Below are 14758 nucleotides of genomic sequence, written 5' to 3'. Positions count from 1 at the left end.
CCTGGTGAGGTGTTCCAGGCACGTCCCTCTGGAACGAGACCCCGGGGAAGACCCAGGACACGCTGGAGGGATTATATCTCTCGGCTGGCCTGGGAACGCCTCGGAATCCCCCCTGCAGAGTTGGCAAATGTGGCTGGGGAGAGGGAAGTCTGGGCTTCCCTGCTTAGGCTGCTGCCCCCGCGACCCGACCCCGGATAAGCGGTAGAAGATGGATGGCTGTCTCTGTCTCTTTTCATAGAAAAAAAATTTTCCTCATCCAGGACTAAAATTCCCAAAAAGGATTTTTTTTTTCTATATACTATCTTCCTCTACAAGAAAGAAACATTTTCCTTTTCAGCAAAATTCTCTTTCTCAGCGGGGTTAAATTCCAGAAGGATTTTTTTTTATATAATCTGTCTTCCTCTTCAATTTTTTTTTTTTTTTCTAGAAAAATTCTCTGTTTTAGCAGGGCTGAATCCCAAAAGGGTATCTTTTTTTCGAAACTTTATACTTCCTCTTCAAGAAAGACAATCCTTCTTTTAGAAGAGTTCTGTTTCTTGGCAGGGCTGAATCTCAAAAGAATCTCAATTTTTTTCCCCCTCAATATTCTATCTTCCTTTTCAGAAAAAAAGCTCCTTCTGTTTAGAAAGAACCACCTTTTATGCAGGACTAAAATCTCCATAGTATTTTTTGCTAATATACTCTCTTCCTTTTCAGAAAGACTGCTCTATCCATTCAAAAAGAGCTATCTTTTCTGCAGGGCTAAAATCTCCAAAGAGTTACAGATCTTTCCATGGAAGCAGAGCCTCTCCAGGAATGCTGTCTGCAACGTCTGAAACTCGTCTGACAACAGTCAGATTTCATCTGTGCCCTCTTATCTAGAAATACTTAAAATAAACTAAGACAAGTCTTGACATGCAAAGAAAGCTTCACAAACCCGATTAGGAGAAATTATATTCAGAAAGACTTTCACAAATATCAAATCCTTCAAATTTGAACCAACTTTATTATATATCCACTTCCTCCAAAAAGCAAAGGAAATGCAATTTAAAATAATAAAATATATTTGACTAATTCGTTTTTAGTCTCTAAATTCAATATAAACACAGAAGATGTGTGTGCATTCTGTACAGGAAATTTTGATAGTTTGAAACATGTATTCTTTATGTGTGAACCAGTGTTACATTTTTGGACGGATCTACAAGCCTGGCTTCACTTGAGGAACATTTCCTCCACTGTCTGATACAGACATGTTAAATGAAAACTGGAAAATGTAAACTAAACAGGTTTGTATTGAGTTACTGTTTTAGTTTTGACTGGAAAAGTCTTAATTCATAGATGCAGGCATTGCAAACTAAAGATATCTTTTAATCATGGGAAGCACAATTTTATTTCATATTCTAAATCTCTCAGGTTGGTTAAGAACAGACGTTCAATAAAAGATATATTTAATACTTGAACTTTATAACTTGATTTAATAATGGCCTTATTCTTATTTTATTTTTTAGCTTATTTTGTTGATTAATCCTAATGTCTTTCTTTTGTCTTCAGTCAGATACACAATGTGTTTTATTGCATTTAATACTTGGGATTTATGGAAAGAATTAAAAGATTTAAGTTTTCATGTCTTACTGTATATTGTCATGTTATTTTATAGAAGTTTTTACTGGCTTAATCAGAATTATTTACCTTGTGTTAAAGCTTGATAGATGGATGTGACCTATTTTTGTTATGTATTTTGAACATTCACAAAAAAAGATGGAAAGATGTGTCATTTAAAACTGTACACGCCTCCAGCACACAACCAAACCTGACATGGAGTCACAAAGAGACTACAGTTCCTTTCTGCAGCAAAAAAAAGATGCATTTCTGACTTTCTGTCTGAAAACGTAATTAAAATGATTTTGCTAATCATTTGATCATATGATTTGACTTTTAAAAGCTGCTAACGTTATAAAACATTCTCCTGCTGCCAGTAGCAGGATGTTCAATGGTCTCTGCAAAGAAAGTGCAGCTCTATCAGTAAACCTGAGACCATGCACCTGGGAGTGGTGACCACTGACTGGAGCTGGACCACTGACTGGAGCTGGACCACTGACTGGAGCTGGACCACTGACTGGAGCTGGACCACTGACTGGAGCAGGACCACTGACTGGAGCAGGACCACTGACTGGAGCAGGACCACTGACTGGAGCTGGACCAAGAAGCAGAGCAGTGAGATGAAAATTATGCATATTTACCTCTAAATTCCAGATTATTGTTGGGATATCTGGGAACGAACTATCTGGTCTACAGAGAGGATAATTGGGGTCAACCTGCCCTCCATCCAGGACTTGTATTTGTCCCGGGTTGGGAACTGGGCGGGTGACATCTATGCAGACCCCTCACACCCTGCACACACTGTTCAAACCTCTGTCGTCTTGAAGACGCTTTAGAGTTCAGTACTCAAAAACAAGTAGACACAGGAACAGTGTCTTCCCCCAAGCCATCACTGTCTTGAACAAAATGTACGCTGATGCACATTTGCATACATCGATGTCACCTGAGGTTGCTGTCAAATGCTGTTTAGATACCATATAAATAGTTAGAGTATAACCAATAACTAAGTTTTATTGTTTGTCGTAACCGTGTTGCTGCTTTCCTTTATTTCTACTGTGTATTTACATTTATCTAACTCTCTCTTGTTCTTTTGCTTATTCTTTGATTATTTAACGTAAGTACAACCAAGAGCAACTTGTCATCTGAGTCAAATTCCTTGCTTGTTTACACAAACATGGCACATAAAGTAATTCTGATTCTGAATAATGTTCCATTCCTACAACCCAGTTGTTCTGTGATCTGCAGACGTCAGTCTGAACTTTCCTTTACAGATAAATAATCTGAATGAGTTTGACTGACAGGTGGTAAAATCTTCCTTTGTGTCTCCAGCTGCTCGATACAGATTCAGAAAAAAAACAGCTCATTGCTAAATGAGCCCCCAGTCCAAGTTCTGGTCTAAGTAGCATGCAATCCAGAACATATGTGGATAAACCCGAAGACAGTAATCTCAACGTGTTGCATACCAAAGATGGGTAGAAAGTGGCTGAACTGGAAAACAGACAAATAAAAATGAAATCATGTCAAAAGATCAAAAGACCTACTGATGTGTCTCACATGACAGAAATGTATCATAAAGGTCCTGCTGGTTTCCACTCAGGCAGATTCTGTAGTAATCGCATATGTCTGTAATGATCTGGTTCTGGTTCATGTTAAAGTTAGTTTTCTGTTTCAGGCGCAGGTATTTGTACTAGTTCTGATACAGGCTCATGGTACTGGTTCAGGTTATAGTTCAGGTTCTGATTCAGGTTACTGGTTCTGGTTCAGGTTCATGTTTTGGTTCTGGTTTGGTTTTATGCTTGCTGTTGTTTGAGCTGGCTGTGGTCTTTGTTGACTCATCTGGACCAGAAGCTGCTGAAGCAGATTTTTGTCCTATTATGTCTCTGCAGAAGATGTTTGCACAGGAAACCCAAGCGATTATTAAAAATCTTGGAACCGGTCGTCTGATCCCCAACAAGAACCTGGACAATAAGATGGATCTTCTGACTCTGGTCCAGATCCGTAAGGGAAAAATCTGGAAGGTTCCAAAGTACCAAAACCTGTGGGTAACGCTGCCTAAGCTCCTGGAAGAGGACCAGTTATGTCCAGGTGCGTAATCTGACTCAAACATTCACATGAAGAAATCATCTTGAGGTTTTAATGACAAAACATTCCTGGCAGAATTTTTTAAAGAAGTTCTGGTGGAGAATTTCACAACTTGTGGTAAAACCAGCGGGGCTGGCAGCATAGAGGGAGGACACGATCTGGTGGCCAAAGGTAAATTGATAGTTGCCTGCGACACCGTTACTGGTGTGGCTACACCCGTCAGCCTTGAAACGAAGACTGTGAACCCGAATTCCATCAGGAGCAAGTTCAACGGCAGGTACCAAGCCGTCACTTCTCATTGCTCTCCAAACCCTCCTTACACCTTCTAACTGCTCCTGCTGTGGATTTGTCAGGACCATTGGAAAGGACAAATTTGAGCAGCTAGAATGAAAGGAGAAAAAGCTGGCCTTCGTTTACAAGACGGTTTACAACACCAAATCCGTCAAAATGATCAGAAGCTCAAAGAAGCAAGGCTCCTTCTCCATATCATACCAGGAGATAGTGAATTCGTCTGTCACGGTGAGTGACAGACTGACGACAGAGACAAGTCTTTTCCATGGAAAATGACCATGTCTTTCCATATTCCAGCACTGTGAGATCATATCATCTGTGGTTCAGTTGTGATAATAAATCCACTTCGACTTTTTCCATCAGGGCAGCTCGAATCAGTGGACGAGCTTCACAGTGCCAGAAGAATCCATGTTTGCTTATGGGCTACAGAAGATAGAGTTGAAAGACGGAAAGATCGGTGAGAACTAATACTGAGTTAAATGTCTGTGTGTGTTTCAGAGTGCAATTCTTCTCTGTCTGTTTTTCTAGTGATTCCCTACTCAAGCATTCCTCTCCCGGCATGCACTACCTTCATGGGAATGAACATGGGATTGTCCATGTGTATTGCATCAGCCAACATACCTGAGCCAATCACTTTACGTTTTCCAGTACCAACCTTGGAGTGTGACTTAGATTGGAGTTCTGATGGTATGGATCAGGGTTCTGATGGAATAGATTGGGGTTCTGATGATAGCAGTTCAGTTCTGTCTGCAGTTTAAATTGGAACCAAGAGTCCATCATGTGGACTCAGAAGGTAAATGTTGTTAGATCTTCATCATCCTCCTGTCTTCTCAGGTGAGTTTAGTCATGACGGCAGACCCTCTGAACCTCTCAACAAGGCCATAGATGGTAAGTTTGACTTCCTGTGATGAGCTTTCTGCTTCCTGAATGTGACGTCAGCACATCATCATCATGTTGCTGCTGTTGCTTCCTGTAGAGATCCGGAATAAGGAAGATGTCCTGCAACCACTGGCGGATCTCGATCACTCAATCAACAAACCCGAGCCAATCAAAGTCCTTTCTCCAGTCCCAACTTCTGGACAATATTCAAGTGAAGATTGGGATCGGGGTTCTGATGGTGCAGGTTGGGATTCTGATGATAGCAGTTCAGTTCTGTCTGAAGTTCTTCATCATCCTCCTGTCTTCTCAGGTGTGTTTAGTCACGACGGCAGACCCTCTGAACCTCTTAACAAGGCCATAGATGGTAAGTTTGACTTCCTGTCATGACCTTTCTGCTTCCTGAATGTGACGTCAGCACATCATCATCATGTTGTTGCTGTTGCTTCCTGTAGAGATGCAGAATAAGGAAGATCTCCTGCAGCCACTGGCGGATCTCGATCACTCAATCAACAAACCAGAGCCAATCAAAGTCCTTTCTTCAGTCCTAACCTCTGGACAATATTCCAAGTGAAGATTCGGATTGGGGTTCTGATGATAGCAGTTCAGTTCTGTCTGCAGTTTAATGTGGAACCAACATTCCCTCATGTGGACTCAGCAGGTAAATGTTGTTAGATCTTCATCCTCCTCCTGTCTTCTCAGGTTTGTTTAGTCACGACGGCAGACCCTCTGAACCTCTTAACAAGGCCATAGATGGTAAGTTTGACTTCCTGTAATGGTCTATATGCTTCCTGAATATGACGTCAGCACATCATCATCATGTTGCTTCCTGTAGAGATTCGGAATAAGGAAGTTCTCCTGCAGCCGCTGGCGGACCTGCCCACGTCCACCTGTTCTGATCTGCTAGAGAAGCTCCGGAAGGTTCTGGAGGACAGAGACACTCTGACTCTGCTGGAGGAAACGGTACCTTTGGCTCTGGATCATAAACACTGGGTCACACTGGTCAGCAGAAATAATGTTGTATCTTCCTTCTCCTCCTCCCAGCTAGAGCAGTGCAGCAACGGATCATGCGACTGCCCTGGGTGTCCAGCTGTTGCTTCTTTTATGGGCCTTCTGGATGTTTCTGGCATCTCCTCATCCATGAAGAACGCCGTCTATGTGCTCGTCAGTGCGATGGACAGTAAGTCAGCTGATCTGGTCCAGAGAATCTCAGATGTTCCTCAGATGAAGATCAGACTGTCGGCTTTAATGTGTTGTTGCTTTGCAGCTCTGCCAGATGAAATGCCACCACTTCTGATGTCCTGCAGCCCAGAAACACTAAGAGTCCTCAACCAGCTGGTTGGTGCATTTCCTGTCCGCCATGTTTGACCTCTCTGTTCTCACTGTGGACACACAGCTCTCTGCAGGTGTCCTGCAGGTTGTTGAATCTGTCAGAAACTAACAACATTAGACCTGAGTTGTTTTCCATAAACATTAACAGAATTGGGTCTGAACACACATCAAAACAATCATCTCATCATCCTCTGATGACGTGATCAACTTTGGAGAGCCCTGAACGAAATGGCTCAACTCTACTTTCTCGAAGTGTTCCACTGAAAGTTTCCCTGCTGCAGCATAACTGACTCTAGCAAACTTGTACAGAGTCTAGTCGACTTCAGCTATATGCAGCCAACTCGTCTAGAAGCAAAGGATTGTGGTCCTGCAGTCCTGCATGTCAGTTAGAAACTTCAGACTGCACCTGAACAGCAACAGAAAATGTGACCACCTGACCATAAAACATGGCAAGGAGCAATTGACTGCAAAGGAAGTGTGAAACTGGACTTCACCAACTGCAGCTTGTGGACCTGATGAAAGAACATGGTCCTGATTGGTCGAATCTCTCACTGACGCAAACTCTGATTTTCTGATGGGACTTACATGTTTAGTTGTCCCAACAGACCGAATGTCAGGCTCTGCACCAGTCTGCTAATTGAGTATGATGTTTCAGGTGTGTTGCAGCAGGGAAACCCTGAACACTTGGACTGCAGCTGTCAAAGTTTGGAGTTGACCCCCGCTGTAGAGCAGGAAGCAACGCCAGACAATATGAACAGGATTAAGATGACCAGATTAGACAGAATGAGGCCTAAAAAAGACCCAAACTAAGAAAATATGAGTATAAATCAGCGGAAAAGCAGCAAACCTCAAACAACAAGGTGTTTTACTTCACAGGGGACATCAGGACATCAAACATCATAACTTTCTGTCTTTGTCTGTCTCCAGGTGGACAGCCTGAGGAAAGATCGCCAGGCTAAGCTCCCAGAGTCGCTGCCCGCCACCCTGCAGGAAGACGGAGAATTCCGCTGGGCCGCCGACTTCCTCTGCTCTACCAATGAGACGCTGGTAGAGATGAGCGAGAGCTGGGACATACCTGCAGAGGTTCTGCTGGAGGTCCTGTGTCTCACTGTGCAGGGACTCAACATGATGCAGTCCGGAAAATAAACATGCGTCATCATCAGCTGATCTTACCATGTTACCATGGAGATGATGTAACAATTCTACTGTCTCACTGATGTGTCTGTCCACACAGTCCACTTTCTCTGCAGCTAGAACATCTCTGATTGGATAAAAGTTCTTTCTGTTCTCTACTTGCTTTTATTCTGCTTCATGTTCCTTGTTTCTGAATTTCACTACACCAGGTTCAGATGACAGGATTGTGTTGAGTTGCCTGTTATTTTGGAAATTTGTCTTGTCAATTTTTGAAAAGTTTGACTTGGTATTTTGTTTCCTGTGGACTTACACTTGTCTCACATGTCCTATTAGGATATCAATGTCAATGGACTCAGTTTCAGACATTTGTGGATGACCATTCTCACTACCTTCAGCTTGATGCGCATTCCGTGCGGAACGTGCATCAAAAGCCAGAGACGGGTAAAGCTGAACTTTGGCCGCTTGACGCGGGGCATCAACCAATCATACATATATATATATATATATATATATATATATATATATATATATATATATATATATATATATATATATATATATATATATATATATATATATATATATGAACTGCTCAAAAAATAAAGGGAACACTTAAACAGCACAATGTAACTCCAAGTCAACCACACTTCTGTGAAATGGAATTGTCCACTTAGGAAGCAACACTGATTGACAATCAATTTCATATGCTGTTGTGCAATTGGAATAGACAACAGGTTGAATTATCTGCAATTGGAAAGACACACCCAATAATGGAGTGGTTCTGCAAGTGGTGACCACAGACCACTTCTCATTTCCGATGCTTTCTGGCTGATGTTTTGGTAACTTTTGAATGCTGTCGGTGCTTTCACCCTAGTGGTAGCATGAGACAGAGTCTACAACCCACACATGTGGCTCGGGTAGTGCAGCTCGTCCAGGATGGCACATCAATGTGAGCTGTGGCTTGCATTAATGTGCTTGCTGTGTCTGTCAGCGTAGTGTCCAGGGCATGGAGGTGCTACCAGGAGAAAGGCCAGTACATCAGGAGACACAGAGGAGGCCATGGGAGGGCAACAACCCAGCAGCAGGACCGCTAGCTCCTTCTTTGTGCAAGGATGAACAGGAGGAGCACTGCTAGAGCCCTGCAAAATGAGCTCCAGCAGGCCATAAATGTGCATGTGTCTGCTCAAACAGTCAGAAACAGACTCCATGAGGGTGGTATAAGGGGCTGAAGTCCACAGGTGGGGGTTGTGCTTACAGCCCAACACCGTGCAGGACGTTTGGCATTTGCCAGAGAACACCAAGATTGGCAAATTCACCACTGGCGCCCTGAGCTCTTCACAGATCAAAGCAGGTTTACACTGAGCACATGTGACAGACGTGACAGAGTCTGGAGACACCATGGAGAATGTTCTGCTGTCTGCAACATCCTCCAGCATGACCGGTTTTGCAGTAGGTGAGTAATGGTGTGGGGTGGCATTTCTTTGGAGGGCCGCACAGCCTTCCATGTGCTCGCCAGAGGTAGCCTGACTGCCATTAGGTACCGAGGCGAGATCCTCAGATCCCTTGTGAGACCATATGCTGGGGCCGTTGGCACTGGGTTTCTCCTAATGCAAGACAATGCTAGACCTCACATAGCTGGAGAGTGTCAGCAGTTCCTGCAACACAAAGGCATTGGTGTTATGGACTGCCCCGCCTGTTCCCCAGACCTGAATCCAATTGAGCACATCTGGGACATCATGTCTCGCTCCATCCACCAACGCCAAGTTGCACCACACTGCAAAAACTCAACCTTAAAAAACAAGTTTATTGAATCTCCCCCTGCTTGTCGCAGTTCATCTTCCTCATGATGCTCCTCAGGCATCCTGTCTTAAACCACCTGCAAGCTCGCTTCAACTGCTGCCTGTCAGAAGCCAGGTGTGTGTTGAGAGGTCTTTCAGGATCATAAAGACCAGGTGGAGTTCTGTCTTCCTAAAGGCTCTGGAAGGAGGTGAAGTATGTCCACTGTCCACAACATCTGCATGAGCAACGTGATCTACTGGAGCCAGATGATGATGAAGATGTTAGGAGGGCAGCTGGGGAGCAACCAGCAGGAGAACCAGCAGCAGCATCTCCAGGGACCGTCTATGAGGCTGATGAGAGGCAGAAGAAGGCAATGATGTGTTACTCCCCAGATCATGATTACATTTATATCTTTTTCTTTTTTTTTTTTTTTTTTTTTGTCTTGTCCAGCATTTAGGCAAGCAGAATGATGGTCTGGATGCTGTGTTCTGCTGAGCAAATTTTCTCTGCCAAGGGAAGCTTTATAGATATAATAATAATCCCCTTGACTTTCTGAATTTTTATTTTATTTCTATATTTATTTTGTATTGTTGTTTGAGTTGTAGAGTTTGTACTGCTGGACCAGAGAGGACAGACGAAAGACAGAAAGAGAAAGGAGAAAAAACACCTCATAAGAAAAGTGAAAGAGATAAAGGGAGAGAAAAGGGAGAGAGAAAAAACTAAAAAATAACCCAAAAACAAAAAGAAAGAAAACAACCTACAGATGTATACATACACACACATACAGGCACACACATACATATACACACACATACACACGCATACATACACATACATTTATACACATTACATTTATATCTAAACAATAAATAATTTGGTGAATGGGAAGCAAATTGTATGTGTCTCTATATAATGAAGATCTACAACGAACTTTTCTTTACATTTTTCAAATTAAATATTTTGTAATGATTAATTTATTACCATAAACGAAACACACTAAACATTGAGGAAATATTACACGGCACCAACTACAACGTAAACTAAACTAAACTAACACACACACACACACACACACACACACACATATATATATATATATATATATATATATATATATATATATATATATATATATATATATATATATATATATATATAGGTGGAGAGGTGGAGCCATGCAGAAGAAAGTTACACACCTCACACTTTGCATTCTAATAATCATACCAACTAAATTCACTACTATTTTTATTTTTATATCTATTTTTTCTCATTTAGTCTTAGCAGATCCGATCTGACCATACGATGCAGATTTATGGCATCAGTGGTAACCATAGTAACGGACGGCTCTCTAAAATCTGACGCTATGTCAGTGTTAGTAGTTTATGTTATAAACACCACAATGCTTAATCTGGAAGTTCAACAGTGATCAATGAACATACAGAACGTATAACGTTTATCATTTGTAACAAGTGTAACATATCTACGTCCACTACACCAGCTAAAAACAGCTAACAGTGTGCTAACCTACGGTGCTAACTACTGAGTCGGCAATCTTAAACAACCTTAAACCATTCTTCGGATCCATAACTGTCGTGAGGGATAGATTAGCAGACTGCAGTATACATCACAATCATGACGGAATAATTTATTACTTACATTTATACAAATGAATTCCCGCCTGGACCGGCATTAATCGCCGCCATTATTCACCGCTGGTAAACTGATGGAAATTCCATCCTCTTCCACTATGTCAGCAAAATGGCATTGATTTAGTGTGCAAAGTGTCCATCGTTGTCCACACTACATTTATGGGCATGTTTAGGGCAGCATCCGGGTACTTCTTTTTTGGCGCAAAAGTCAGTGTAAACGCACTACGCACTGAAACATAGTGCGCGAAGTAGTGTTAGTGCGCTGATTGAGACACAGCCACCTTCTCAGCATCACATTTCCCCCAATAAGCCTGTGGGGGAAACAAATTCCTCCCCTGTTGGCTGCCCATTGGCCAATCTCTCAAGCCTCTCAGCAGGCACTGGGTTTCCTAGCCCTCACTTAATGTCCACATACCTGCGGTCAATCTCGATTCACAAGAGAAGGCAGGGTCAAACAATCATGCTTAAATTTGCGATAAAACCAAACATGCAAATTACGTAAAAAACAGTCAATTCAATAAACACGCCACTAATAAAACAATAAAAAAGGGAGAAAAAAAACTCAAGGAATCACCCTGTGACAATTACTCTAGACAGAGAGGTGTAGCCATCATTTTAAATAGGAAATTGAATTTTACCCTAAACAGCACAATGGCAGACCCTGAAGATGGCTTTATTATAGTTAATTTGTCTATTTAGAATCTTAAAATATGCATCGCTAATATTTATGGTCCAAATGTTGATGACTCCTCCTTCTTCCACTCCTTTTTTGCTGCACTCTCAAACTAGATAACATGGTCATTGTGGGAGGAGACCTCACCCTTGTCTTAAACTCTGGTGTAGACTGGCTCAACAATACAGGAAATATTGAAAATCTATCAAAATTGTCAAACAGTACATAAAGGATTTTGGTCTTTGTTATGCATGGCGATCTCACAGCCCTACTTTGAGAGAATACACATTCTTCTTATTAGTTCACCGCTTATCGTCTAGATTAGATTACTTCTTAGTTAATAGCTCCTTGCTGAGCAATATATCAGAAGTTAAAATCCATCCCATCCCTATTAATGATCACGGATGATCTGTATTTCATCTAATGAAAAAAACAAAATAGAATGCAAGAAAATGACATTTTCCTGGGGGCCTCCTCTGCTTCGGGCCTGGTGGGGGCGACAGCTCTCTCTGCTTTGGCTGGTCTGGGCTCTGTGCTTGATGAGCTTGCTGGGCCCTGTGGATCTTGGGCTCCTCCTTGACGCTTCGGGGCCTGGGGTCTGGGGCCTGGATGTGGTCCCCTTTCAAACACACGGTTCCCCATTGCTGCATGATCACACGTGCACATTCACACATGCATGCCCGCAGAAGCGCTCCTGATTTAATTTGCTTTTTACTGAATGTTCTGATACTTATGTGTTGTCAGGTTCCCTGCAGATATGTTTACATGTGTTCTTACATATCACTATTATTCTATATTATATATCCTGTAGTTTCATAGTACTGCAGCAATTTGTGTGTGTGTGTGTGTGTGTGTGTGTGTGTGTGTGTGTGTGTGTGTGTGTGTGTGTGTGTGTGTATATATATACTGTGATTTTGGTAGCTTAGACAAATTTTTCCTTCACTCTTTAATTCTGCACTTTTCTCTCTTCTTTTTTCTTTCTTTTTTTCTCTCTTCCTGCCTTCTCCTCCCCTGGTCCCCTTGAGCATTGCCATATTAGGACTGATGATTACAATAAAAATAATCATAAAAAGATTTGGATAATAAAGGGCAGCCATATGTAAGACATGTCTGCCGTGGTAGAGTAAATCTGCCTGGTAAAATATGGCACACAGACTGCCATTCTGTATGCTACAATGCTGGGCAGGTCAAGGCAAAAAAAAAAAGAACTTGAAATTAAAACCCCAGAGGATGTTTATGGTGCAAGGTGAGGACATTTTGAATAAAATAATGAGGGCCAAGCTAGACCTAAATGAAATAGCAGAAAAGAAAATACAGTTTCTTCCACATAAACTTCGCTTGTAGAACTTTAATGCCAGATTACTAGATATTTCAGAATGGTACACATATGTCAGATTACTACAGACATGACAGATTACTACATATATTTCAGATTGTTTTGGCTTTTTTTGGCTTTTTGTTCATATGTTCATTGTCATGGGAACGGTTCTCTGGGGGATGACTTAGATCGGAGGGGCTACCCCTTATCTACACAAATCCTTGCAGCTGGAAAGGAAGCTGCGATGGAAGATGAAGCAGAATGTTCTCTATGACAGGACAGCCAAGAAGCTTTCCCCTTTGTCAAGCAATGGAGACAGACAATCCTGACGAATGGATGGATTACTAAAGCCACTGTTCTTCAGGAGGTGGTTCCACAATCATGTACTGAGAAGGAAGGAGGAGATTGAGAGGAAGGACAGATTTGTTGCAGCTTGCCCAAAACTCAAGAAGCTATCAAATTGTGGAGTTAGCAGTGCGACTGAATCCTGTTTTGAGGACATCATCAAGAGTGGTAAAGAAGCATGACAGACTGAACCTGTGACAAAAAAAAAAAAAAACAGTTAATATATTCTTGTGGTGTAAAAGATATATTGTTAATGTCATGGTCATAAAAACAAAAACTAGGTTTAGACCCAATGCATAACTGCTGCATCTTTTATTTTCTGTTACAGTCCATTATGTTAATGCTACTTAAAAGAAAAGAGGATGTGATGATCTTGTAGTTCTATATTGTACCACAATGGGTCAGTAGTGTTGATCATGACAGTGTTGCATGTTGTAGGTCTAGGCATAAAGCAAGAGGGACAAGTTAGAACAGGAAATCAATTGTTGTCAGTGTATGAAGGGACGGAATAAAGCTTGTTGTTTAATAAAACACAAAGAGAACTGTGTTAAGGAGAGCATAAACAAAACAGTCCATAACTGATCCTAACTTTTTGCAGCTGGTCATTTAATCATACACATGTGGCTGACTTTTCTCCTACTGTCTGTCTGAACAGATGGGTGAAAACGACCGTTTCTATCTCCACCTATCTGCCACCTGCAGTTCTCTTGACCATTTCAATTAGCATCATATTCTGTGAGGAAAAAAGCAACACCAAAGATACAAAATGTTTACTTGAAATTCAAGCACCATTTTGAGTTAGAAAACTTTTACATCATTTGGCTTTTAGTTTTTGTATCCTCTTCTTTTTTAAGTGCAACATGCTCCAGAAGCTAGAACTAAAAACTAGCTAGCAAGCTGACAAAATACAGTGCTGATGGTTCAAACCATCAAGCAAGACTTTAACTTATATTCTCTTCTGATGTTCATTTGTAATCAGTCTTTAGCAACACTGTAACTGGTTCATGCCGTTTAGAATTTATAAATGGTTTTTTTTCCTCATTGTTTCAGCAGCATGTGCTCACAAGGAAGAACTTCAGGCAGATAATGGCCCGAGGCACTCGACAAACTTGTTTTCAATGTAACATTTCACCCTGAACATGTTGAAATCACATAAAACATGTTACTCTGCTATGGGTTAGCATTACTCCTACCTGTTGTAGCCTGCACAGTTACAATACTTGATAATATCTGGTTTGGTTTTCAACAGATCTTCTGGTTTTTCTCAGGAACAGGTAGACTTGAGAGTTCTGACTGATCAGATTGGTTGAAACACAGTTTCCATTCTGTTTGTCCTCCACATGCAGTGGACTGACGATAAAGCTGACTTTGACTGTTTTCTCTCTGGAACATGATGTTCATATGACAAGGTTATAAGAACAGCATGATTTTTCAAGATCTTATGCCTCTGCCAGCGTCTGGGTAAAGGGGCTTATGTGAAGAATTTGAAGACTCCTTCCTGCTTTCTTGTCCTTAAACTGGAAGAATAAAGAAGCTAACTTTTTGTTAGGAGGTTAAGGTTACAACTTAACTCTTCCCCCTTTTATTGAAGTTTTCAGGTTATAACAATGAGATTAATACAAACATAGAATAATAAAGAAAAATCCCTATAGGGTTTAACCTATACAAAATTTTGTTCAATTTACCTGTAAGTAAATATCG

The 14758-nt window shown here is 41.4% G+C and overlaps 1 protein-coding gene across 1 annotated transcript; it reads left to right on the top strand.

The window, feature by feature from the left end:
- The first annotated feature begins 5966 nt into the window (after positions 1-5966).
- Positions 5967-7328, top strand: LOC306771986 (uncharacterized protein). The gene is made up of 3 exons (XM_079261355.1): positions 5967-6007; positions 6095-6165; positions 7087-7328. Exons 1-3 carry the CDS (start codon positions 5968-5970, stop codon positions 7303-7305), a joined length of 330 nt encoding a protein of 109 aa, XP_079117481.1. The 5' UTR covers position 5967; the 3' UTR covers positions 7306-7328.
- Positions 7329-14758: the final 7430 nt, after the last annotated feature.

Source organism: Telmatherina bonti (genome assembly GCF_933228915.1).
Source record: "Telmatherina bonti genome assembly, chromosome: 21".
NCBI lineage: Eukaryota > Metazoa > Chordata > Actinopteri > Atheriniformes > Telmatherinidae > Telmatherina > Telmatherina bonti.
Note: the sequence above shows the minus strand (reverse complement) of the source record. Positions and strands in the feature narration are given on the sequence as shown.